Source organism: Botryllus schlosseri, chromosome 1 (genome assembly GCF_051294905.1).
Source record: "Botryllus schlosseri isolate E-star chromosome 1, Bs_hap1, whole genome shotgun sequence".
In the NCBI taxonomy this organism is placed as follows: Eukaryota; Metazoa; Chordata; class Ascidiacea; order Stolidobranchia; family Styelidae; genus Botryllus; species Botryllus schlosseri.
The window spans coordinates 40,230,922-40,254,799 of record NC_137236.1 but is presented as its reverse complement, the minus strand read 5'-3'; the positions used below and the strand labels follow the sequence as shown (position 1 = coordinate 40,254,799).

Below are 23,878 nucleotides of genomic sequence, written 5' to 3'. Positions count from 1 at the left end.
ACACCCGAGTATATTTTCATGATTCACCCGATCACCGATTTCGGCTAAAAATTCTAATAGAATCACAGTGGTCAAATCAGTTCTGTTTATACGGGCTGAAACCGGATGTACGCTACCTAGCTTCTGATTGGCTCAGTGGTTCTGGATGATTGATCACGTCAATCATATTGGAGAAAATTTAACTGCTGAAGGAAGGGAAGAGTGGAAGTAGAGAAAGTAACATTCTATAGTGGAAGAGTGAGCACTGAGCAGTTGACCACTGTCAGGTTGCTGCAATTGCTGTGACTGAGCAAAGTTAAACAGGCTTGCGTTTCGTTGTAACTACGAGGGAGTCTTGTTAGATGTTATTAGTTTACCTAAGTAAGGTAGCGTATGCAATCCATGCATCTTGAATGATTTCAATGAGGACTTATATAGGCTACTGTATCGTAGGCTTACCATACGTCAACCATACCAGCTGTCAACTCGACGTGCCAAGCTGACGCTAAGTCCAAGACCACACTGGGAATACCACTCACGAAAAGAAATTATTACATTGTTGAACGTAATCAGGATATATTCGGTTATGATCATGAACTGTCGGAAGACTCACGTTTGCTAAATGTTGTGCCATAGCACAAGCAACGCGGTATACTGCTCATTGAAAGGGTATCATACGATGCAACTATTGTGGTTGCATGAAAATCAGTCATGCAACAAGTATATGCAAAGAGGGATTTGATTTATATTAATGTACAGAAGACTGCCTCTAATATACAGAACACCACCACAACAATAAATTAAATGATTCTCAAGATTGTATGTCTTATTGTGACATTCGTCAGCTATGGGTTTTGAAAACTTCATGCCAAGGCGGGAAGCAAATGCAGTTCTTCGACTGATAATGAAACAATACCTTCAATTTTTTGAACTTGAAACACTGCTGTGCAAGAATACCTTACTGATGATAACTATGTCAGGAGAGCTCATGTCTAATCATACCATCTTTTGTTAGTTCTAATAGGCTACTATGTATCGTTAGACTGGCAAGTATGGTAGCCTATACTTGATGTGTTTTAGCAAATAAATGTGATAACATGGCGGACCTTATAGTAGACTATTGTCTACTCTTGAGTGGTTAGAATGGTATAGTGGTGATAGTTGATATATATTTTCTTGGACTCTTGACTAACATTGTCTAGACTGTGACGAGTCATATCGCAACGTGTCAGCTGGCTTTATTTGGTTATTGACTTCTTGACTTCTTTCTATTGGCCTGTCATCAAATCTCACTTCTGGTTAAAACTATCCGAAACTATCCGCATCAAAAGTTTCAGTTATCCGACAATATCCGAAAAAATCTGCGATGATATCCGAGTCCTATCCGACTGCCACAAAATTGTCTAATATCCGGTCCGGTCCGGATGCTATCTGCTCATCTCTGGCCATGGCCTAATAATCTCTGTCATTTTTCATTTTCTTTTGATCCGAGATCCCACTTTCATTTGCACACTTACTTCAAATTAATAGCATTGTCTCTTTGTGTTAACATTCCTGTAATTAAAATTCCAATTTTTGTTCCATTTGCCTATGTTCTTTCGATAAATACAATTCGTGATCTGTAGAACTGTATTTAAGCTCAGCCGTACAATTGATATTCTGCAATATCATTATTCAATAAGGATTTTTCGGATATAGTCGGATAGTTGGATTAGATTCTTCGGGTTCAGACGGATAGCTCCGCAGACACAAAAACTGTCGGACAAGAACCGCAGCCATATACGTTTAGGAAAAGTGTAGAAATAATCAAACTGTGCAGGCACGTTTTGCGCATCTAGTCGTAGGTTACTAATTTATAGTTGAAAGTAACAGTAATGAATGATAGCTCATCGTTGATCATCGCCATTGTTGCTCATGAAACACTCATGTGAACTCGATCCGAGAGTTCAATCGCTTCATTCTAACCCTGTGTTATCGCAGCAGTGCATATCTTCCAATTGTTACGTAAATATGCAATGCCAACGATCACCACGATATTGCTTGTTGCGTCACAGTCTCGGATGGAACAAAGAAGCAACAAGTTTTTGGTCTATCGCTTCGCCTTCAACTCGAGGAGAATAAGAAAAACAGCCGCCTTCTCGTGGAACTTTATACAGCGATCTATGAATCAGACGACGGCAATCTCATGAAAGATCTTGACGTCATCGGTGTATCTGGCATCTCATTGAGTCGCGATGAAGCTCATATCGTTGGATCGCTTGCAGCAAGGAGTCAAAGCCTTCGTTCTTTGGGATTAGAAGCCTGCAGTATCGACGATGAGCTGTTGGGCATCATTGCAAGGTGTCTGGGAAATCGAATTCAAGTGAGTCACTTTATTAAATCAAAGCTTTCGTAGGAAACAACAAATAGCGGTGTTCTAGATTCATCGAATCGAATTCATACCTAATGCGATTTTCAATGTGATGCCTTCAATAATTTAGTATTCGATAATGTGAGATCCTCATGGGAGGGAATGTAGATAAAGCGTTATGGACTAGTGCGTGTTGTGAATTCCTCTGGTAACACGAAAAAAAATTCAGCACTAAACGAGCATATTCACCTTGCCAGTTTAACATTTTCGTTGGCTTTGTCAGTAACCAATCCTGATTTCATGATCAAATTCGATTTGACAAAGCACGCGATACAGATTTGCTTTTCAGTCGATATTTTACTACCGGTATGCGAATGACTATTTTTTACGCCATATTGCAATTACATAAAAACATTCGCATGTGTACTTGAGTTAGAATTGCAATGTCACCTCTAGAGTTATCATGAGATCATCGAAGCTCATCATTTTGACGTCGTCCCCGATTTAGTTATGGTACACAACATATGAATTTAGAGCTTTTCAAAACGCTGCCCTGATAGTAGTAATCATATAGGTACAATAATCTGAAGTACCGGTGTAGTTTAAATTTATTGCAATTTTTAAAATAATACCGGTATTTGATTGAACTGTAAATTAACAACCATTTCATATATAACACTGCTCAACAAAATGATTTTTTTTGGCAGAACGTCTGAGAGCCGGAAGAACATATTCCCCTTTATCACTTGGTCATTGTACCAAGAATAAAGAGAAGCACAAAGCTATAAAATTTTTCCTTAAAAAGCTCAACTATAATACTCATTTCTTTTGACTTGTGAATGGATAATTTTCCGCTGAATCAACAAAGTGGGTATACCCCTAGTGTCCCTATCAAACGAGAAGCTTAAATCTGGTATCCTTGATCGATTTCCGATTCGAATACCGGTACTGATGAAAGATTCCAATTTCATATTATGAAGGAGCTCACTGCATGGCATTTATCCTAACATGTCGTAAATAAAACTTTTCAAAGGATCACTGGTCACAAAACACTCAACTACAAACAGTTGGTCTTAAAATTCTAATACTCCTTACTATAACATTGTTGCTGTATTTTGATTTAAAAGAGTCTATTGCATGTAAAAAGAACAAGTAGATTGAATTTGTAAACTTTATAGTGCGCCTGAGCCGATTTTTTTATCTAGCCATTACTGCGAAAATGGGAGATTTTGTTCAAAATAGCACAATGCGTTATCTCCAAAACAAGAACCATTTTGAAAAAAGTAAGGTCATATTCGGAATCAGTGCCCTCCAGACCCCTCAAACCCACTCTTACTTTTTCTGCCCAAAAATATGTGTGTACCAGTGTAATATATCGCCTGTCCCATGCAGGGTAGCAATTTTGTCCAATATCTGAAGCTGGTGGACGTCACATTGGTGTGATGTACTCTTCCATCTCCACAGCAGATATTATACCAATGGTAACTCTGTGGACGACATTTCAATTCCTCCACAATTGGAAACCTGTTTATGTAAATTGCAAAATTAGTTTAACAGGCTGCCAGTCACAGACCACACTCACAGTTCTTACTTGTCATTTGAAATATATTAAGTTCACTAAAGACGAATTAGGCCAGTAGAATTCACGGATATCAGTTTCCCTCCCAATCATTGTTTATTAACGAAGATAAAACAATGTCTGAGTGTTACTGCGCTATGAAATATGAAAAGTCACCATTTGCTCGCGCGATGGAATACTTGAATCTCAATAATCGACACAGCCAAGTTATATAATTTTTGAATAAAATACTTGAATCTCAATAATCGACACAGCCAAGTTATATAATTTTTGAATAAAATACTTGAATCTCAATAATCGACACAGCCAAGTTATATAATTTTTGAATAAAATACTTGAATCTCAATAATCGACACAGCCAAGTTATATAATTTTTGAGTAAAGTTGCTGTGCACGGATGATAGTTATCTTTTCTAGCATGACCAAGTTCAATTCAGCCGATGAGGTTTTTGTTTCGGGTAATCATGGCCTTTGTCGACTCTCCGTATCAGCCGACTTGTAGCACGGCCCACTTCTTGGCCTTTTCTAGCCGATGAGGTTGAATACGCAGGGTATCGCTCCGGTTTCCAGATACATGCTTTCAAATGTCACTGCGTCGGTGTGTATTAATGGACCGCCCTAGTTCCTTTTTGGATGTGGTACGGATACTGGTATTCGGTATGTATATCAAGCGGCAGTGTTGGGATGACTCGATTAAGTCAGACTCGAGTCACTCTTTTGGTATGACTTGACTTGACTCGAGTCACTTTGCAAAAATGACTTGACTTGACATGACTTGACTTGACTCGTCATTTCAGAAATGTGGATTGACCTGTGACCCATAACAAAATTTACGAGTCAATTTCAAGTCATCAAGTAACGGTGTCAACCAAAATGACGGATCTTGCATATATTCGGATTGTTCTCGATACGCTGGTGTAACCTAGGAGCGTGAACACTGAGAAATCACTCGAAGATTGTGCGCTTTACTGGGTCTCCATTCTTCTATCACAAATAAATTGACCGCAAATGAAGTGATCGGAGCTCGTAAACTATAGTAGTAAAATGATCTAATGGCAAAATATCTCTCTTCTATAGACTACTCAATTTCTAATTCTATAATTTCATATTAATTAATGAAAGAGTTTGCCACCGTATATGCTATTTTATTCAAATCCAAATTTTTTTACTACCATAACGTCGCTTCTATTGGTCGGAATTGAGCCCAATTTGGTTTACAGCGTTATTTTAGCCAACATAATAACTGTATAACATAGGGAGTGAAATAATAAAATAAAAAAAATTTTTGAACAGCCCTACAGTGCTCATTGGGGTCGGCACAGGCGCTGAAATCAAGTATGCTTCGTATGCCGATGCCGAGCATACCTAGGACTATTTTCGAGTATGCGGCACACCCAGAATTGTTGCTGAATTGTGCGATTTAGAAATCAGCAATGTATTTCGTAGTGCTTCTGTCCACTTGGGCAAATCAGCAGCAATACATTGATCTAATGCGAGTAATTACTTCCAGTACAGAACGGAGTCCAGAAGAGACTTAGTATCTGTGAAAATAGCTCATTGAACTTTAGTTTATTTGCTGTCGTTTGCGTTTGCTGTCGAAATGCGTATTCGTTTGTTCCCGAGACGGACCGATTGTGTAATGCGTATTGACGGAAGATTGTGAGCTCGGAGCCGCTAGTAATCTTAGAGCAACGTGAGATGTGGAGTATATATAATAATCGTTCATGCGAGCTCGTTAACGTGATGAAGCTGATGCGATCGATGTGTTATTAGGATTGGGGCATGAACTTGAACCTAGTAAATCGATGCTGCCTTGGTAAATTTGAAGTCAAATCAGCAGGTGACCGGCTGGCTCTGCGCCGGCTTAATAATATCGTAATTTTCTCAACATATACAACCTACTACTGCGAGTCGGCTAATTTGTCAATTCTCACTATTATGACGTCCTTGATCCCTCATAGCTCATACCCATGGTAAATTAGAGTTCAGCGTCTATAATGGTCGGTAACCTCTTGCAAAATTTAAATCGAATTATAATGAAGTTTTTGGGTTTATATTACTGTTCAACTGCCGGCACAGATCTCACGGACGTGTAGCAGAGTCGTAATGACTTGAGTCCTGACTCGACTCGCGATTTTTTGGCGACTATACTTGACTCGAGTCATTTTTTCAAATGCGTAAAATGACGAATTTGTGCATGACTCGAACCAAGTCATACGCCTCGAGTTTGAGGCGGCCAAGACAGACATTTCGTTGTAACTTCGAAGGAAAGTGAAGTCACCACATTATTGGTATTTCGTCTGTCAGTACTGATACTTGGAAAATAGGGCCAGAAACTGGTAAAACTGAGGAAAATTACTATTATGAATGCGAGCAATTCCATAGCACTATAGCAGAGTTAAAACAAGTGGGTTGAACCGGATTGAACTGAAAACTGAATAATGATCATTATTACTTGGACTCGGACTTGACTCGATGGTGTATTGAAAATGACTTGACTTGACTCGAGTCCAAACTATAAAAGTTCGATTGACTTGTGACTCTGAACCTTGCGACTTGGTCACAACACTGATGTGTCGGTTGCTATTGCGTTGCATCATATCAACGCGTTTTTACTTTCCGAGGTTTCATATTCAACTCTCTATTTTAACTGATAATGATAGACTGAGGCTATACAGTTACTTATAGGAAGTTAAGCAGTTGATCGTAGGCCTACGTGTGAGCGATACGACTCGAGTCACCAAAATTTGAGTGACTCGACTTGACTCGAATCACCTACAAAATCCGAGTGACTTAACTCGACTCGGGTCAAAATGTGCAATGACTCGAGATGACTCGTAACTAGAAGGTAGGGACTTGATCCCAACACTGTCAAGAGGTAACGAAGCTCTTTGAAAAAGCAGAAGTACTTTGTTACGGTCCTTCGTTACCAATTTTTGAAAGTACGGTACTTGAGTAGTTTTTCTCTACTTTCAGTACATACTTACACAAGTTTTCAATACAATATCCATTGTAGAATAATATTTATTAACTCGAAGACTTTTCGGGTGCCTCTTTTCAAGAGTTATAGACGAATTAAAACGTTCTAAATTAAATCCGTCCAATGTATTTCTTAGCTCATTTGATGTGAAAAGTCTTTTTACCAACTTACCATTGGCGGAAACTTTCGAAATCTGCGCAGACGCGCTTTATAATGGCACGCTTGAACCTCCGAAACTACCGCGTAAAATATTTCTTGAATTGTTGCAAACTGCTACGAGTAGCGTTGAATTCAGCTTCAATGACACGATGTTCCGTCAATGTAATGGTGTTGCGATGGGTTCACCGTTGGGACCTAGTTTGGCCGATATATTTGTGGGATACCATGAAAAGAAATTGTTTGAAAACGTCGCAAAACCTCTCCTCTAGTTTAGATATGTCGATGACACCTTTGTTGCCTTTAAAAATGAGCGAGAGTGTAATAATTTCTTCGAAAAATTGAACTGTCTCCATCCAGCTCTACAATTTACCGTGGAAAAGGAAGCTGATGCTGCCCTCCCCTTTTTAGACGTCTTAGTAGAGAGATCAGGACAAACGTTTTTAACGTCGGTGTACAGAAAACCTACTTTCACTGGTCACTATATTCGTTGGGATTCATTTTGCCCGAAGCGGCGTAAATTAAACCTCATTTCATCGCTCGTTAATCGCGCCTTGCGCCTTTGCTCACCAGAAAAACTGTCACGCGAATTGGATGATATCCACTTGATTCTCTCCAAAAATGGCTATCCGGACCACATATTAAAATGCTCCATCTCTAGGGTATTGAAAAAATCGGATACAGCTCCAAAATATGGCCCAGAAAAATGCCCGGCATTTTTGCACCTACCTTGGCTAGGTAACGTGTCTAGCCGTTTTGAAAAGCTTATTAAATCGGCTGTTCACCGTTGCTATTACAGCGTTAACACGCATGTAGTGTACACGACGAAACGCTTGTTACCCAACTCTCGAAAAGATGTACTTCCTGCCTTTGATGCAAGTAATGTTGTTTACCAATACAAGTGCCACTCTGATAGTAGGGATGTAGGACGTACATCTCAAAGATTGTTTGAGCGTATTAAGCAGCATATCCCAAAATCGATTCGGTCAAAAACTTGCGCAAATGATCGCACGGAGCTCGCACGTCAGTGCAAATTGGCTGCAAAAACAGACTGCTATGATGATTACCAAGCATATGCTTCGTCAATTGGTCAGCATCTGAGTGAAAACCTTGCCTGTGCACAGCACTATGATGACAATATGTTCACTGTCATTGCGCGTGGTAGATCTGTGTTTCATTTAAAAGTGTTGGAGTCTACTATTATTCAGTTGAGCAAACCTATTTTATGCAGACAAAAAGATTTCCTCTATAACCTACAAATTTCTCATTAGTGCGTGTTGTTCCGTGCGTGTAATTGTTTATTTACAAATTGTGCTGTTACTATAGTACCGTATGTTCGTATACTTCATAGTTTGTTATTGTTGCCATTGGTACAATGCGAATTTCATGGTTTGTGATTTTGACTGTTGCGTCATACTTTGCCTTTTTGGTTTTGCTTTTAAATCTGTTCAAATCCCTTTAGTGTGCCGATAACTCTTGAAAAGAGGCACCCGAAAAGTCTTCGAGTTAATAAATATTATTCTACAATGGATATTGTATTGAAAGCTATATTCAAGTTCTGTACCGCGAACCAGCTATTTACTTACACAAGTAAATCCAATTTCCAGCTACTTCAACTTGAACTTCGTTTTATTTGGTTAAATAATTATTTACTATTCATTATTTACAGTTTGTCCGATAAGAGAAAGAATAAAATCAAGATGATGAAATTCAGGGGCTGTTTTCTCGGAAGTTTTACCATGATTCGCGCGAAATACATATGCCTAACCCCTCTCGCTCAATATGGTTTATATTGCTGTCCTATGTGCGAACTTTAAGACCATATCATTGTCAATATGACAGTTTCATCACAGTATATGGCACTCATCAAAATGTTTGGAATTATAGTATGATCGTCCATATTTCCAGGTGCCTTCCTCATCGTTCAAAGCGTGAATGTCGTATGCGGACCAGCCTGTCCGTATCGTTCATCGTGTTATTAACTACGGGCCTTGTACTACGAGAAAAATTGTAATATCGTCATATATTCTGAAAGGGGGCACTGGGGCCAAAACAAGTAGGCCTACATAACCACTTTTTCATGGCAAAGCTATCATTTGTATTGCATGATGCAAGAGAATCCTTATGCCATAATGATTCCGCAGGGATGTAGCAATACAGAACCAGCTCTCAGTTTCCAGGTTTAAGCGGTCTGTGAGAGCGTATTTGTTACTGCTTTTTAAAACTACTTACTTACTCGCGTAGTTTTCATAGACAGCAATTCGACTTCCACTTGAAATAGTTTTGAGCAGCTTTTTATCAGCAATTTTATCAAGTAGCCAGTGCAATTTGAAGAAAAGCCATTTTTTAACACGCCTACTGCAGGTATGCCGCATAGGCCTACCAAAAATACAGGATAAATGCAGCATACTCATCATACCCTGGTTTAACGACTATGGCTTGTACTACTATATTCTATCGTTGCAATGATGAAGGGATTTGATTCGTATGCCTTCGTCAAATGCAGAAGCGATATCGAATGCGCGGGAAAAATTAAGTGGAACATTTTGACAAGTACCCGTTTCCAACAAAATGTAGCTTTAGTTTATTTGGTGATACGACTGTTGATATTATAGGTCCTTTTCAATTCTCTTACAGCTGCTGACGATTACATCTACGGAGTGTCAGTCAAAAATAATCGGGTGTATTTCAATATGAATACATTATTCAATAGCATATTGAAGTTCTGTACCTCCAACAAGCTCTTCAAATTCCAAAGTCAAAATGACAATAGGTGAAAACTTGAGGGCGTGACATAGCCTACGTGTCCCCATTGACCTACTTCCTATACTGCAGTGGAGATCACTGCAATGGTTGTTTTATTATAAATTTTTTATAAAGAAATTTAGTGTTGTTGAGTTCGGAAAAACGATTGCGTGACGCAACTTACACGTCAGTTAGTTGGAAATTAGAAATTCTACTCTAAAATGATAATAAGTCTTCAAGACTTGTCCCGCAAAGTGATTCATTAATATAGTTCAAAGCAAAGCATCTGATCACATTGCACAGTGGTTCTCAACCTGGGGGCGTGAAAGCATCTCAAGGGGGGCGCGAAGCGGAGACATGAAGTTTCTTGAACACGGAATGAGTTTAATATGTGCCGCAAGTTTTAACAGTGTCAATAATCCGAAATATACCACGATTATGAATGTGTTAGTTGCATTGTAGCGCCCATACATCGGCGCTGGATTGTGACAACCTGACGATTTAGTCACTAGGCGAGTGAGATTTGGAAAAAAAAGTTTTTTTTGAACAAGCCTAGTCTACATCTCTACAGTCGCAGAAAGATTGTTGGCAACGAAACCTTGGCACAAAATGATAGACGCATGTTCGACAAAATCTTCGATATTGATATGTCCACGTCCTGAATAATCCAGTCCTTGCCAAATGAGCCCAGCAGTATACAGGGGCGACAAACAATAAATGCAAGTACCATTATTATTGACGGAATTCATTCATAACTTGGAAAAAATTACTCGCTTTGCGCGGTTATCACTGGGTTTTAATGACATAATTGCTATCGATTTTGGTGCGTTGTAATATAAGTCTTGTTTTCACTGTTACCTAATACGGTTCGCTCTTATTGGACGACTACTAACAGGTCATCAATTTTCAAGTGGCCCACCCAATGGTTCGTAAATCTCTTGTTGCACTTTGGCTGGAAAGGTTAGCAGCCATCCCTGGTCTTTAGTCCCAATTTGATATTTTAATGGTATCTCAACAGTCATAACGTTACATACCACCAGACTATGCGTTGGGATTGCAAGTATTCTTGCTGCACTTTTTAGTATTTTTTTGATATGGACGATAAGGGGGCGCGGAATTTTTCACTACCATCAAGGGGGGCGTGTCCAAAAGGTTTGAGAACCACTGACATAGCAGGTTGGGTTTCTTGCAAACGTTTTACATGTGCAACTGAATCCGGACCTGAGCGGAACAGTTGGCGGGCTGAACACTGCTGACCCCTGGTATTATCAATAGTCTTGTAACGCATCAACGACAGTGTTGATCATCGCCTGCTCAGTCCTTGTGCGTCAGAACAGTGAATTTGATGAAATTGAGTGTCTTTGGTTTGCCTTCATGGAGGAATCTATATTTTTCCGTCTTTGGTCGTAGAAATTTTGTGTATAATCTTTCTGGTGTCTTTATAAAATGATTTAAATGTAAATATTGGCTTTCCATCTTCGCAGAATTATTTGAATATTTTCGGAACACATACGAGTATTAGTATAATAATAATATTACTCCTGTCAAATCATTTTCGCATGAATGTTGGTCGAAATTTCTTCAGTAATCTCCAATGTGACCCATTTTTTCATATCGTTCAATATGCAAGGGATTGCTGCTCACACGCACAATTATGTAAATCTGGAATCGACTCCTGTTGTTGGAATTTAATGCATAGCGAATAAGGATTTTGAAATTATTCCAAATATAATGGTAATGAATGGCATGATATTAGTTTTAAACACTCGCAATCGAGATTTTATTTTCTGACAGTCGCTGATATCATCCCCTTTTAGATATCACTTTGTAATGTCGGTTACATCGAAGATCCTTCAATAGTAAAGCGAATCGATTACAGCTCAGTTACTTGGTATTTTGATGCTAATGACTTGCTGTCAAACTTACTTGCACACTTAGTTTTGGTCAACACTTCATATCATATTTCTATCTTTTCAGGTGAAGGAAGTGACATTGGATAATAACAAATTCTCAGCAACAGCACTGCGTTCATTACTTGGACATCGTCGGATTGAGTCGCTATCTGGGAATTTGGATTGGGAAGTGAGTTCGATTCTAAGATTTAGTTGCGTACTAACAAGTGTAGGCGTAATTTTATGTGGGTATGCGGCGACTTGTAACATTATCATCGCTCATGATCCGTGACGTCATCGTCGCTAGACAAGGAATTTTGCTACAAGCCATCTGCATTCATCCAGAAGACGTACATTTACCATTGATATGATGTTTTCATATTCGCACGTCTCATTAATACCGGGCTATGCAATCGAATTCAGTGGAATGGCGAGTTATGTAGAGTAGCAGCAGCACTAGGAACGCTCACCGAATGTCGAGACCTAAACATAGAAATCAGCTTTCTACTAAATACACAATCGACTGAAGTTCGATATTGGCGTGCTGGATTCCTGTCAGTTTGTTGGTGATCAAGTTTATTGGCAACTCGAATGAATTCATAATCTGGTCATAAATATTCGTTACAAATTATGTCGCAGTTGCGCGTCCCAACGCCACATGCCACTGCGAAATGCACTGCACGAGTAACAAGCAGAGGTGGTCAATGCAGTCATGTAATCTACTCAAGAAGAAGTAGAAGTAGCGAAGGTAAAATTTACTCGAGTACGAGTAAAAGTAGTCCTTTTTTAAGCATCCTAAAACTACTTTGAGAGTAGAATTAGGAGTAGCGAAGCTAAAATGTACTCATGCAAGCAACTAAGTAAGTAGTTGTGAGAAGCAGTCATAAATACGCTGTCATTGGCTGTCAAAAGCCGGAAACTGGGCCCTTCGAATGGCACAGAGAGATGGATTCGTGCTGCTCAGTACAAAGTTTCCACACATAAGAATTAGACCGCATCGTGGGATGCAAATGATGGTTTTGCTTCAGAAAAGAGGCTCTCAACTTTCGTTTACCCCAGAGCTCGATTTCAGAGAATGTCATGGAATTATGCCCTCTACAGTATTATAAGACCCGTAGTTGAGGCGAAAAGCGATATTGAGTTGTATTAGAAATGGTATTACCGATTTGTGCGATGAGTATTACGTGAAACAACAATAGGGTAGATCGTAAAATGCCATTCACGTTCAATTTTACTTCGTAATATTACACTTCTATGCGCATGTGTCTCGGACAAAAGAACTAAGATTGATTAAAAAACCAACTGTAATGATACCGTGCATGAAGAGAAATTCAACTACAATATGTAAAACAGGTTTCAGACGATTTCAACAGTGATTGACGCTCAACGGTCTAGCGCTAAAAAGTCAAGGACCACTTTTTCCCTGTTTGAACACTTGCTGTGCGGCTAGGGTGCAAGATTACGATGAGATAGTTCCGAATATCTTTTCCGAGCCATATTTACTGCACGATGAAACGTGTCATATAGGCGAAAGTATGTTATGAAATGAACCTACCTAAATGATACTGACCAACAGTTCCATGAAAACATTCTTGTCGCTCCATATCTATTTTGCTTGAAGCACGACGAACATTCCCAACTTTTTTAAACTTTTGTGATAGGTAAATTATTTTTGATACTCGGCAAAAAACGTCACTATATTTTTTTAGTCTCATTCTCTCTCTCTATTGGAATAATATAATCATTTAATTCACAAACTGTAAATAGTGAAAAGTATAGCGAAATATTAGTTTTACTTGAGTAAGTACTAGAAGTAGTCGAAAACGACTTGTGTGCTTGTGACTACCTTCGGTAGCAAGCAACATTACTGGGAGCGCGGCAATTCTAGAGTGAGCATGTAGACATGAATTAGCACGCAGGGGATGATTTCAAGTCCTCAAGAAAGCGCCATCTAATTAGCAATAGGTCAACACAGTGACTTCTGACATCGCATCGGCAAATTGTTTGCCGATAATAACAGTATAACAGTATAGTAGAAGTCACTATCATGCCATATCAGGTCTGCTCATAAAACATGCATACAATATTATGCAATACACATATACATTAGGATTGTTCAAAGATAACTTTTTTTTTCAGATTCCGTGGATTTCCTGATTAAATTGTTAGGTTGGTTAAATAATCGCTGCACATCAAATTTGGCTCGATTACAAACAGTATAAGCCAACGCAGAGCCAATTGAAATTTTGAATTTATTATACCAAAATTGAAAAATAAATTGTTCCACTTTTACTGCCAACTCCATAAGATTGTTCAGGTACCTGAAAGAACGAAGCATGACATTTTTTGCTCCATTCCAACCAGCAGAAACTAAGTTATTGCGGTTGAAAGTTCAAAAGTAGCATTGTCGGTGGGAAAACCGAAAATTATTATTGAAAAACTCTAATAACTTGGCTCCTATGGGTTGCAGTTACGTCAAATTTGTTTCGCATCGTTTTCGTAGACAACTCAACAATATCATGAGGCTTACAGTAATTATATTAAAAATAATTATTTTCAACTGGCTCTGCGTCGGCCTCTACTGGTAGGAATTGAGCCAAATTTAGTATGCAGCGTTTTTTTAGGCAACCTAACAATGTAATCAGTGAATCCCGGGTATCCGAAAAAAAGTTATTTTTGAACTACCCTTGTATATATATAATTATATGCATGCACACAATGACAAACTTTCTTATTTCGCGCGCCGATTATAAAGACAAAAATCCCTCAAAAATGTCTCGTGGCGTAAATGCTGGAATACCGTTTGCGGTGCTTACAGTTTTAGTTACAAGTCAACTCTATTAACCAGTGTGACTTTTGGCTTATTACACAGAATTTTCACCGATTTCTTTTGCTAAATCAGGGAACCGTGTTGGTGACGTATTCCGATGCTGTTGTCATCACCGTATGTCTGATATGACGTCACAATATTTTTGGGATGATGGAATACTCGAGTTTCTGAACAATTTTCAGGTTGTCAAGTTGTCTGCCGGAAACTGTTTTGATTTAAAGAACGGAGAAGATGTCATCGACATGACTGGCGGTGTAAGCGGTCACTTTAACATCAAGGTTGGAATGATGACATCGTTACTTACGATCGGATCTTTGTTCAATATATGGTGTGGAGAGATTGAACGGCTGACTGTATTTGGGTTACTTCATACATTCCACTTGACCAAAGGCAATCTAAGGTCAATTTTGACCGGCTCGCCGAGTGGGAAATTTGATAAAACGTGTACCAATCGAAAGCTATTGCTGTACCGATTACGAAAATATAAATTTTATTTTACCCGTGGCACTGGAACCCCCCTAAAATCAGCCTCGTATTTTACATTGTGTTGTAGTTTGGCATTGTGACGCAACAATGTTGTCTGACAAAACGATACTGCAGCTCAGGAGCCAGAGCCAGGCAGCATTGGTGTGTCACAATGCCAAATTCCCTCACAATGCAAAATTTGACGCTGATTTTGGGGGGTACCAGAGCCATGGGTGAGACGAAATTTAATATTTTATCTGAACGGGTTCATGCTGATGATCGGATCTTTGTTTATTTCACTGACTTCACTACAAAGCTGTAAAGCAACATAATTGTCACATACAGCAATGGATTCACGGTGTAGTGTAGCCAGGCTGTAGCTTATGACATAATTATGAGCTTTATTATGGCATAAGCAGCACTAGACAATATCATCACCAGGTCATACCCGAGAGAACGCTACGATTTGGAATCGGATATTTAATTTCACTCAATTCAAATCACCTTTTATCAAACTTTAGTCTACTTTTACTCAATTAAAATAACCGTGCGATACAGTGAAAGGATGATTTGGAGTATTCTATTAATTCAAATCCAGAGGGGTAACTTCTACTTTTTCCAAGTACTCAAGTATTTACCTCTACTTGCCGCACTCACTCAAGTAAATCAAATGTTACGCCGCTCTACTTCTACTTGTACTTTGTCATATTTTGTGTCCCAATAACTTACTTTTCGCCGTTTACAATTTGTCAAGTAGAAGTAATATGTACTTCCAATAAGAGAGTGAGAGCGACCATGACGAAGAAATTCAGTGACTGTTTTTGCGGAGAGTCGAGAATTTGGTGATACTTCGCGCAATATAGATATGGAGGGAGCTAATATATTTTCATGAAAGTCTCAGTCAATATAATTCATGTAACGGTTGCGTTATTCATGTGCGCAATTTCAGACGACTCGTTTGGCAAGCTATGTTCTGATAACGAGATCTCATCGTCTTACCGGCATTGGCTATATGTAGTGGCAATATTCTCTTATGATTGATCGTATCTCTGAGAATGAGTCCTTCGTAGGATGTGATGCAACTGACTACATTTTCACAGAAATCTACTCTGTCTGTCGACCAGATTGGTTACGTAACTGATGTGGTATTTCTCGGGATACTTTTCGATGCAGAATTTATCAAATTGAACGAACAACAACATCTGTTGGCCAAGCAGAATGATTTGCGGCAGTTATCAGATCGCAAATTGGAAAAGGTCAGTTACTGATATTTTTCTTCTCATAAATATACAGTTTCAAGTTTGCTTTAAAACTCAAACATTACATTGTGGTTAATCGATTAGATTATCCGCTTTAAATCTACTTTCACCCATACTTTATCCACAAGTGGATAATCAAGTAATCATGGTCTAACTATATAACAGATATCAGGAATAGAACGATTTCTTGTGCGCGCCTGAATCGAGCATAATTCGAGGTGTTTCGTGTGCATATGCGCTATTTCTTTTCAGATCTGCACGGAATGACTTTCTGTTGCAATTCAAATAGAGTTGATATGGTGTTTCGGAATCTCAAGTTTTACAATTTTTATTGGAAAAAAACATATAAAATATTTAATCTGTCATTTTTAGTAAATAAACAATGCACAATTCATTAAGAAGGATTTTTCAATTAAAAATTGTGTTGTCAATGCCTACTCATCTTGCGTCTGCAATAGGGCTGTTCAGAATTTTTTTTTTTCCAAATTTCATTGGCTTGTCAAATCATCAGGTTACCTAAAAAATACGTTGCACACCAAATTTGACTCAATTCCAACCATTAGAAGCCGAGGTCACTCAAATTGAAACTTCAGTCATTTTTCAAGTAATAGTAGTATTTACGGTGACCAATTTCGTGACACCGACATGACCAAAAACCGTGTTCCAGGTATGCCTGAATTGGCAGGGATGTATTTTCCCGTTGTTTTGATCTTGACAAGGGCCTATGGTGGGGTTTGGATGAAGACATCGCCAGTAAACGAAAAAAAGATATGGCATGGATTACCTGGAAATTGGTCCACTTCGTTGAAATCGACATGTTGAAACGATGGTGAGATAATTTTCAAATAGAGTACTTTACACACTGAAATTGATGACCACGAAAAGGACATGAACTGACAATAAGCACATAAAATATGGGTAAATATATTCTCAAGTGATTGTCAATATCTATATTCTTTGTTGGTCCAACGTAGATTTCTTCACGATACCATTTGATATTATATGATATTTTATTATTTGCTCTGCAGCACTTTTATAGTACAATATCACAGGTGAAGGATAAGACTAATGGGCATCGTGACAGATCTTCTTCCTATCAAAAGTTATCGTCTTCTCTGCATGTCATCCTCCATATTCGGTTACTACCATCTAATTGTATCCATATATCGTGGTAAAACACCAACGCTTTTTATTATTCGATGACCAGGGGGGCCAGGTGATATTGAAAGACCAGAAAATGACTAATGTGCTTTATAAGCTCATTGGCTTACCATTTGGTTTCCTTTAACCTCACATTGTTTCGAGCACATACATAGCTCTAGTATCAACGCTTATGTGGAGTATCAGAAATGTTTTTTACAACACATAAATACTATTCAGTGGCATAGCCCATTCTGAATTGCAATCAGCACCATTTTTAAAGCCCTGGATAAGTCAATGTCAAGTAGCAGAGAAATATTCGAACACGGAGCTGCTGAGGAATGCAACTGACGTCTCTGTGGATGAGATTTTGGGAATGGCGACTTTGCAATCAGTAAAAACTTTGAATCAAGGCAGAGAGACATCGGTATGTCTTGCGTAACTGGGATAGATTTAATGAAATCTAAATTGGTCCGACAAAAAATACTTCTCGACTGTCACTTGAGAAATATATTTACCTGTATTTTACCTTCTTGTCAGTTCATATCCTTTTTGTGGTCGGTAATTTCAGTGTGTAAAGTAATATATTTGAAAATTATCTTACCATCGTTTCAACATGTCGATTTCAATGAAGTGGACCCATTTTCAAGTAATTTCGTGCCATATCTTTTTTCGTTTACTGGCGATGTCTTCATCCAAACTCAGGGTTGTAACCAAGTCACAAGGCACTGAGTCACGAGTCAAGTTGAGTCATTTTCAATTCACCGAAATTGGTCTCCGTAAATACTATTATTTCAAAAATGACCGAAATTTCAATTTGAGTGACCTCCGATTCTACTGGTTGGAATTGACTCAAATTTGGTGAGCAACGTTATTTTAGGTAACCTGATGATTCGACAACTAAGCCGATGAAATTTGAAAAAAGTTTTTTTTTTGAACACACCTAGTCTCCAATGTTTCGAGTCGAGTCTCGAGTGTACGCAGAGCTGGTCAAAGTACTCAGCCTTGCTAATCAAGTAGAAGCAACTTGTTGAATTTATACGCGATTACAAGTAGAACTGGCTCTTTAAAAGACTTAATAAAACTACTTCAAGTGAAAGTGGGAAATGTAAGATCTTATAAGTTGGCCTGGGCAAGATCGAGTATCTGAGTTATTCGATTCTGAATCACGTAATACGCTTCGAGTAATCGAGTATCACTCGTTATGATGTCATAACAAAATGTAGCCTACTATGGCAAAGTTCAAATGTGTACCTTTTAGGCGACCGTAAAGAATATAGGTAATACCTGTTCTCCATCACATGAAAGATACTTTGGTATTTTTTGACCATACCGATTTCATTGCACTTGGTGACAATGTTGTGGGATGATCATGAATTCGGAAATGTGCTGCGAACCGGCCAATCAAGATTTCAAGGCTTGTTCTAATCTTCAACAGTGAAAATTAGAATCGAAACTGTAATTCTCGTTGATAAATTCACTTTCAGTGGCGAGGAGCGTATAATTTCAGTGCTCGAAAAAATGTGTTTTACTACTCGACTCGAATCAGTAATCTAATTCTACTCTAATTTGTGTAATGCTTCTATGCTCTAATTCTAATTATAATCCAGTTTATTGTTTCCCTGAAAATGTTTATTTGTACACGGCATTTTGCAGGGAAATCGGGTGCCAAGTCGCCATCGCATTGCTTGCACCGCACAGTCATTCAGGAGAACTGTATAGTGCAGAAGTCATCAACTCAAAACGTGTCGCTGGCCACTTTCCAAATATTCGTAGCGGCCGCGGGCCGCAAGAATGCAATATCGAGACAAAATAGACTACACAGTTGAGCAGCCACGTATTAAAACTTTATATTAGTAAAACGCTGTGCTCACTAACATGGGCATCGGAAGAAATATTTTATTGAAGTAGTACAAATACAAGAAATATCATCATCATGAACTTCATTTTATTTTAAACAATATGAGCTGCGCACGATACCTCACAACGCTCTAGGACGCCCTAGGCCGTTTCCTAAGCAACTCGGTCTTGTCAGTGTCTGAACCATTGCATGTCAAGGCAATATACTTATACTCAATAACTCCGCTTCCGCTGGTTGGAATTGAGCCAAATTTGGCGAACATCGTTTCTATAGAAAACCGAACAATTTCATGGGATGAACAGAAAATTTTGAATTTTTTTAAACATTTTTATATAATGAATGAAAAAACATTCTTCTCCAGCAGCAATGCGACTACTGGTTGGAATTGAACCAAACTTGGTGTGCAGGCTTGAATTGGGTAACCTATCAATTTTATCAAACAGCCAATAGAATTTGGGAAAAAAGTCATTTTTGGGGACCCCTACTGTGTAGCTCTAATTCTAATTCTAATTTAATTTGGAAAAAAACAGCGTAGCTCTAATTCTAATCTAATTCGAAAAAAAACTAGCTCTAATTCTGATCCTAATGTACCGTAATTTTGGAAAACTGCATAACTCTAATTCCAATCTAATTTGAAAAAAACACTCTACCTTTAATTCTAATTATAATCTAATTCTGAAAGAAAACTGTGTAGCTTCTATTCTAATTCTAATCTAATTTTGAAAAACTGTATAACTCTAATTCCAATCTAATTTGGAAAAAAAATTTATCTCTAATTATAATTTCAATCTAATTTGGAAAAAAACGTGTAGCTCAAATTCTAATTCTAATCTAATTTATAAAAAACTGTGTAGCTTTATTTCCAATTCTAATCTAATTCGGAAAAAAATGTGTGGCTCTAATTAAAATTTTATTTGGAAAAACTGTAGCTCTAATTCTAATCCTAATATTTTTTGGAAAAAAACTGTGTAGCTCTAATTCTAATCCTAATCTTTTTTGGAAAAAAACTGTGTAGCTCTAATTATCATTTTATTTAACAAAAATTGTGTAGCTCTAATTCTAATTTTATTGGGAAAAAAACTGTAGCTCTAATTCTAATCCCAATCTAATTTGGATTGTAATTGTAATAGGATCATAATTAGAGCTACACAGTTTCTTTCCAAATCAGATTAGAATTAGTGCTATAGTTAAAGAGTTATTTCCAAATTGAATTAAATTAGAATGATATATATATCGACTTTTCCAATAGATAAAATAAAAAGGGCAAAAGAAAACAGGAAACAAAAGAACATCGAGATAATCAGCTTTGGGCTCGTGTTAGGCATCTCCAACGTAGGCGGTCGTGGGCGTCTTCAAGCGACAGCCCCCGTTGCGCTAGATCAGTCTCCATGTCGAACGCCATGTTTTCCGATTCCAGCCACCTCTGCGCCATGGCTCCGTGGGAATGTGGTTAATGATGGCGGCGGCTGGTTGCTCTTTTTGATGCCGCACTAGATGGCATCAAGACGATGAATCATAACTACACAGTTTTTTTTCAAATAAGATTATAATTAGAGCTACACAGTTTTTTTCCAAATAAGATTATAATTAGAGCTACACAGTTTTTTTCCAAATAAGATTATAATTAGAGCTACACAGTTTTTTTCCAAATAAGATTATAATTAGAGCTACACAGTTTTTTTCCAAATAAGATTATAATTAGAGCTACACAGTTTTTTTCCAAATAAGATTATAATTAGAGCTACACAGTTTTTTTCCAGATAAAATTATAGTTAGAGTTACAGTCTTTCTCCAAATAAAATTATAATTAGAGCTATACGGTTTTTTCTCCAAATAAGATTAGAGTTATTATTAGAGCTTCCCAGTTTCTTTCCAAATCAGATTAGAATTAGAATTACAGTTTTTTTCCAAATATAATTATAATTAGAGCTGTAATCTTATTTGGAAAAAAACTGTATAGCTCTAATTCTAATCTTATTTGAAAAAAAAAACAAACTGTGTAGCTCTAATACTAATACTAATCTTATTTGGAAAAACTGTGTAGCTCTAATTCTAATCCTAATCTTATTTAAAAAAAAAACTGTGTAGCTCTAATTCTAATCTTAATCTTATTTGAAAAAAACTGTAGCTCTAATTATAATTTTATTGAAAAAAAAAACTGTAGCTCTAATTCTAATCACAATCTAAATGGGAAAAAAACTGTGTAGCTCTAATTCCAATCTCATTTGGAAAAAAATGGTGTAGCTCTAATTCTAATTTTGAAATACTGTATAACTCTAGTTTTAATTCTTTGGCTTGGAGTACTTACTTTCTTACTTACTTGTATATCGTTAATACTACTTGAGTAGAAATGTAATTGAGTACTTCTACTTGAGTATCGACGACGACTACTTTGACCACCACTACTTTATACAATACAAAGAATATTCATGAGTAGATTCTAACGAGAGATCCTGCTCAGTATGCATTGTGTACAATCAAATAATTGTAAGAAATCACTATTATACTGTGAAAATATGAATATAGATTTCAATACATGACCACGTCACGATGATGTCATCTTACCTCATGAAGCCAATATTGTGTTCAGATAAGCAAGATCTTGCTCGATTGCACGGAGGGAGGAGATATCGATTGGTCGCTAATTGAAACTTCCTGGAAAAAGTATCAAGTACGATTCCTCATTCGAATTTAAGATTGCTTTCAAACGCATTTATATTTCCCTATATATCTCGAGTATCAGAATTGATCATTCTTTAGGCGTCTATCTTAACTTCCGGGAATAACTGTCTTTAATTAAATTACCGATTCTTGTTACAAGATTTAACAACTTATATCTTCCGCATTTAAGATGGAGGCCTTGGAAATTGCTGTGAATGGCCAGATATCCGTCGACAATTACAACAGTATTTTGGACCGTGCCAGAGAAATTTCCGCTTTGGGCAGTATCCAGGCAATGTTCTGCTTTACAAGAGGAGATAAATTCAGAAATATTGTTGAAGCTTGCAAGCAAAAGAAGGTAGTAATTATGATCCGGTGTTATTTGCATAGATGCAACGTACATATTCCACCAACGCACGTTGATTATTTAACTCTGCCGTTCAGTTCGAATCCCCTTCACATGAATTAACTTGTTTTTCTTGTCCTAGATATCCACCGCAGTTGCGGAGTTCGTAATTCTTATCAATAAGTTTATCTAAAGCAGGGATAGCCAACCTGAGGCCGTAGAATGGAATTTGTGCGGCCTTCGACACGTAATTCAATTATTATTTTTTGGTGACCTACAACATGCATATTCAATTTACAAATTGACTACCGATAGTGATCAATATGGAAATTTATTTTGCGCGATTTTAATATAAGAGCGCCCTTCGCAATCGGAACCCCGCAGTACAGATGTGAACAGCATATGAAAATGAAGGGCCCCATATACAAATACCAACTTGGAATCGTGTGCTCCTCACGAAAGAAAATTGATTCCGGTACTATTGGGCGATTTCAATATATTTCCACTATATACTGACAATCCTGATGGGACGTGGAATAACAACAGTTAGGATGCAACAAAGTGACTACTAACAATCGGCCCACCAAAAGATGAATCATCAATTATGATTTGCCCAAGATTTTCGGAAACGCCCACCTCCATGAACTCAACCGATGGATATGATCACATGGGCTGAGAAAGAAAAAATGAAATGTCTGGCAGTAATATGTGAAACTACTAATGTTAATGACAAAATTCATTCCCGAATCCTATGAAAACTTCGCGGCTCGTGCGACCACAATTGGTTCCAGAAATTAGTGTGCTGATTTGTATAGATAGATTAGTCCGGAGTTCACCGGAAATGGACATGTGCAGTTTAACATGGATATTTGGCATCCAATTAGTTCATTGCGACTTGGTCCTGGAATGCGGCCGTGAACAGCTAAAAGGTTGGCAACCCCTGATCTAAAGTACCATGTAACAAATCATTGCCCCAGGTGAAAAGGCTAGCAATAGCAAGAAGCATCATTATAACACACAATATTAATAGTAATATTCTCCCGTCGCAGATCGAATGCATCAGATGCATATTCAGCCCTGGAGGTCGTGCTACTGTCTATGACGTTTCGTCTCTCGTCAACAACTCTAATTTGAAGAAAGTAACATTAATATACTGGAGTGAAGATGACATGTTGAAAGGAGACGATTGGAAGAATGCCCTGAAGATTGTAAATGATATCGATGCTGAGCTGGAAGTTTTATATCGTGAGTCATGGTTTGGTTAGGTATATTATTAGGTATAGGTGTTATATTGCATGTATATATGAGTTTTGCGATCATTTTGCATGAAATGCTCATTTCACGTAACATGCCTGTTGCATTACTAACGCAACTTGAAATCTTGTGGTTATGACATGCTATGGTGTGACGCAGCGTCGTTACCACGGTTACCTGATCACGCTCGGTAGTAGTGAATAGTAGTGTAATTCGATATCCTATACTTGATATTCAATACGAATAATTGTTTTACGCATGATTTCCCATACATCGCTGATCGTGAAGTCTTGTCTATTTTGAAGTAAGACGTCTTTGAAGCGCGTCTAAAAACTACTTTTCAATTGACAATATCAAGAATGCAAAATTTAGTTGCCAAGC

At 37.8% G+C, this 23,878-nt stretch overlaps 2 protein-coding genes across 2 annotated transcripts in view; both read left to right on the top strand.

Moving 5' to 3' along the window:
• The window catches only part of LOC145436443 (uncharacterized), a 512,022-nt gene that overhangs the window by 316,678 nt on the left and 171,466 nt on the right, over positions 1–23,878 (top strand). The window contains exon 3 of the mRNA XM_080313791.1: positions 2,034–2,341. Coding sequence (XP_080169917.1) covers positions 2,034–2,341 — 308 coding nt within the window. The remainder of the gene's footprint in view (positions 1–2,033; positions 2,342–23,878) is intronic.
• Positions 14,637–23,769, top strand: LOC145438185 (uncharacterized). Its single transcript, XM_080315554.1, has 5 exons — positions 14,637–14,789; positions 16,077–16,232; positions 21,827–21,907; positions 22,088–22,258; positions 23,293–23,769. Exons 1-5 carry the CDS (start codon positions 14,637–14,639, stop codon positions 23,506–23,508), a joined length of 777 nt encoding a protein of 258 aa, XP_080171680.1. The 3' UTR covers positions 23,509–23,769.

Coding starts and splice junctions, on each gene's coding strand:
- LOC145438185 (XM_080315554.1), top strand. CDS start 14,637: ATGACGTCACAATATTTTTGGGATGATGGAATACTCGAGTTTCTGAAC. Junction 14,790..16,076: donor GCGGTCACTTTAACATCAAG/GTTGGAATGATG, acceptor ACATTTTCACAG/AAATCTACTCTGTCTGTCGA. Junction 21,908..22,087: donor CTTCCTGGAAAAAGTATCAA/GTACGATTCCTC, acceptor TCCGCATTTAAG/ATGGAGGCCTTGGAAATTGC.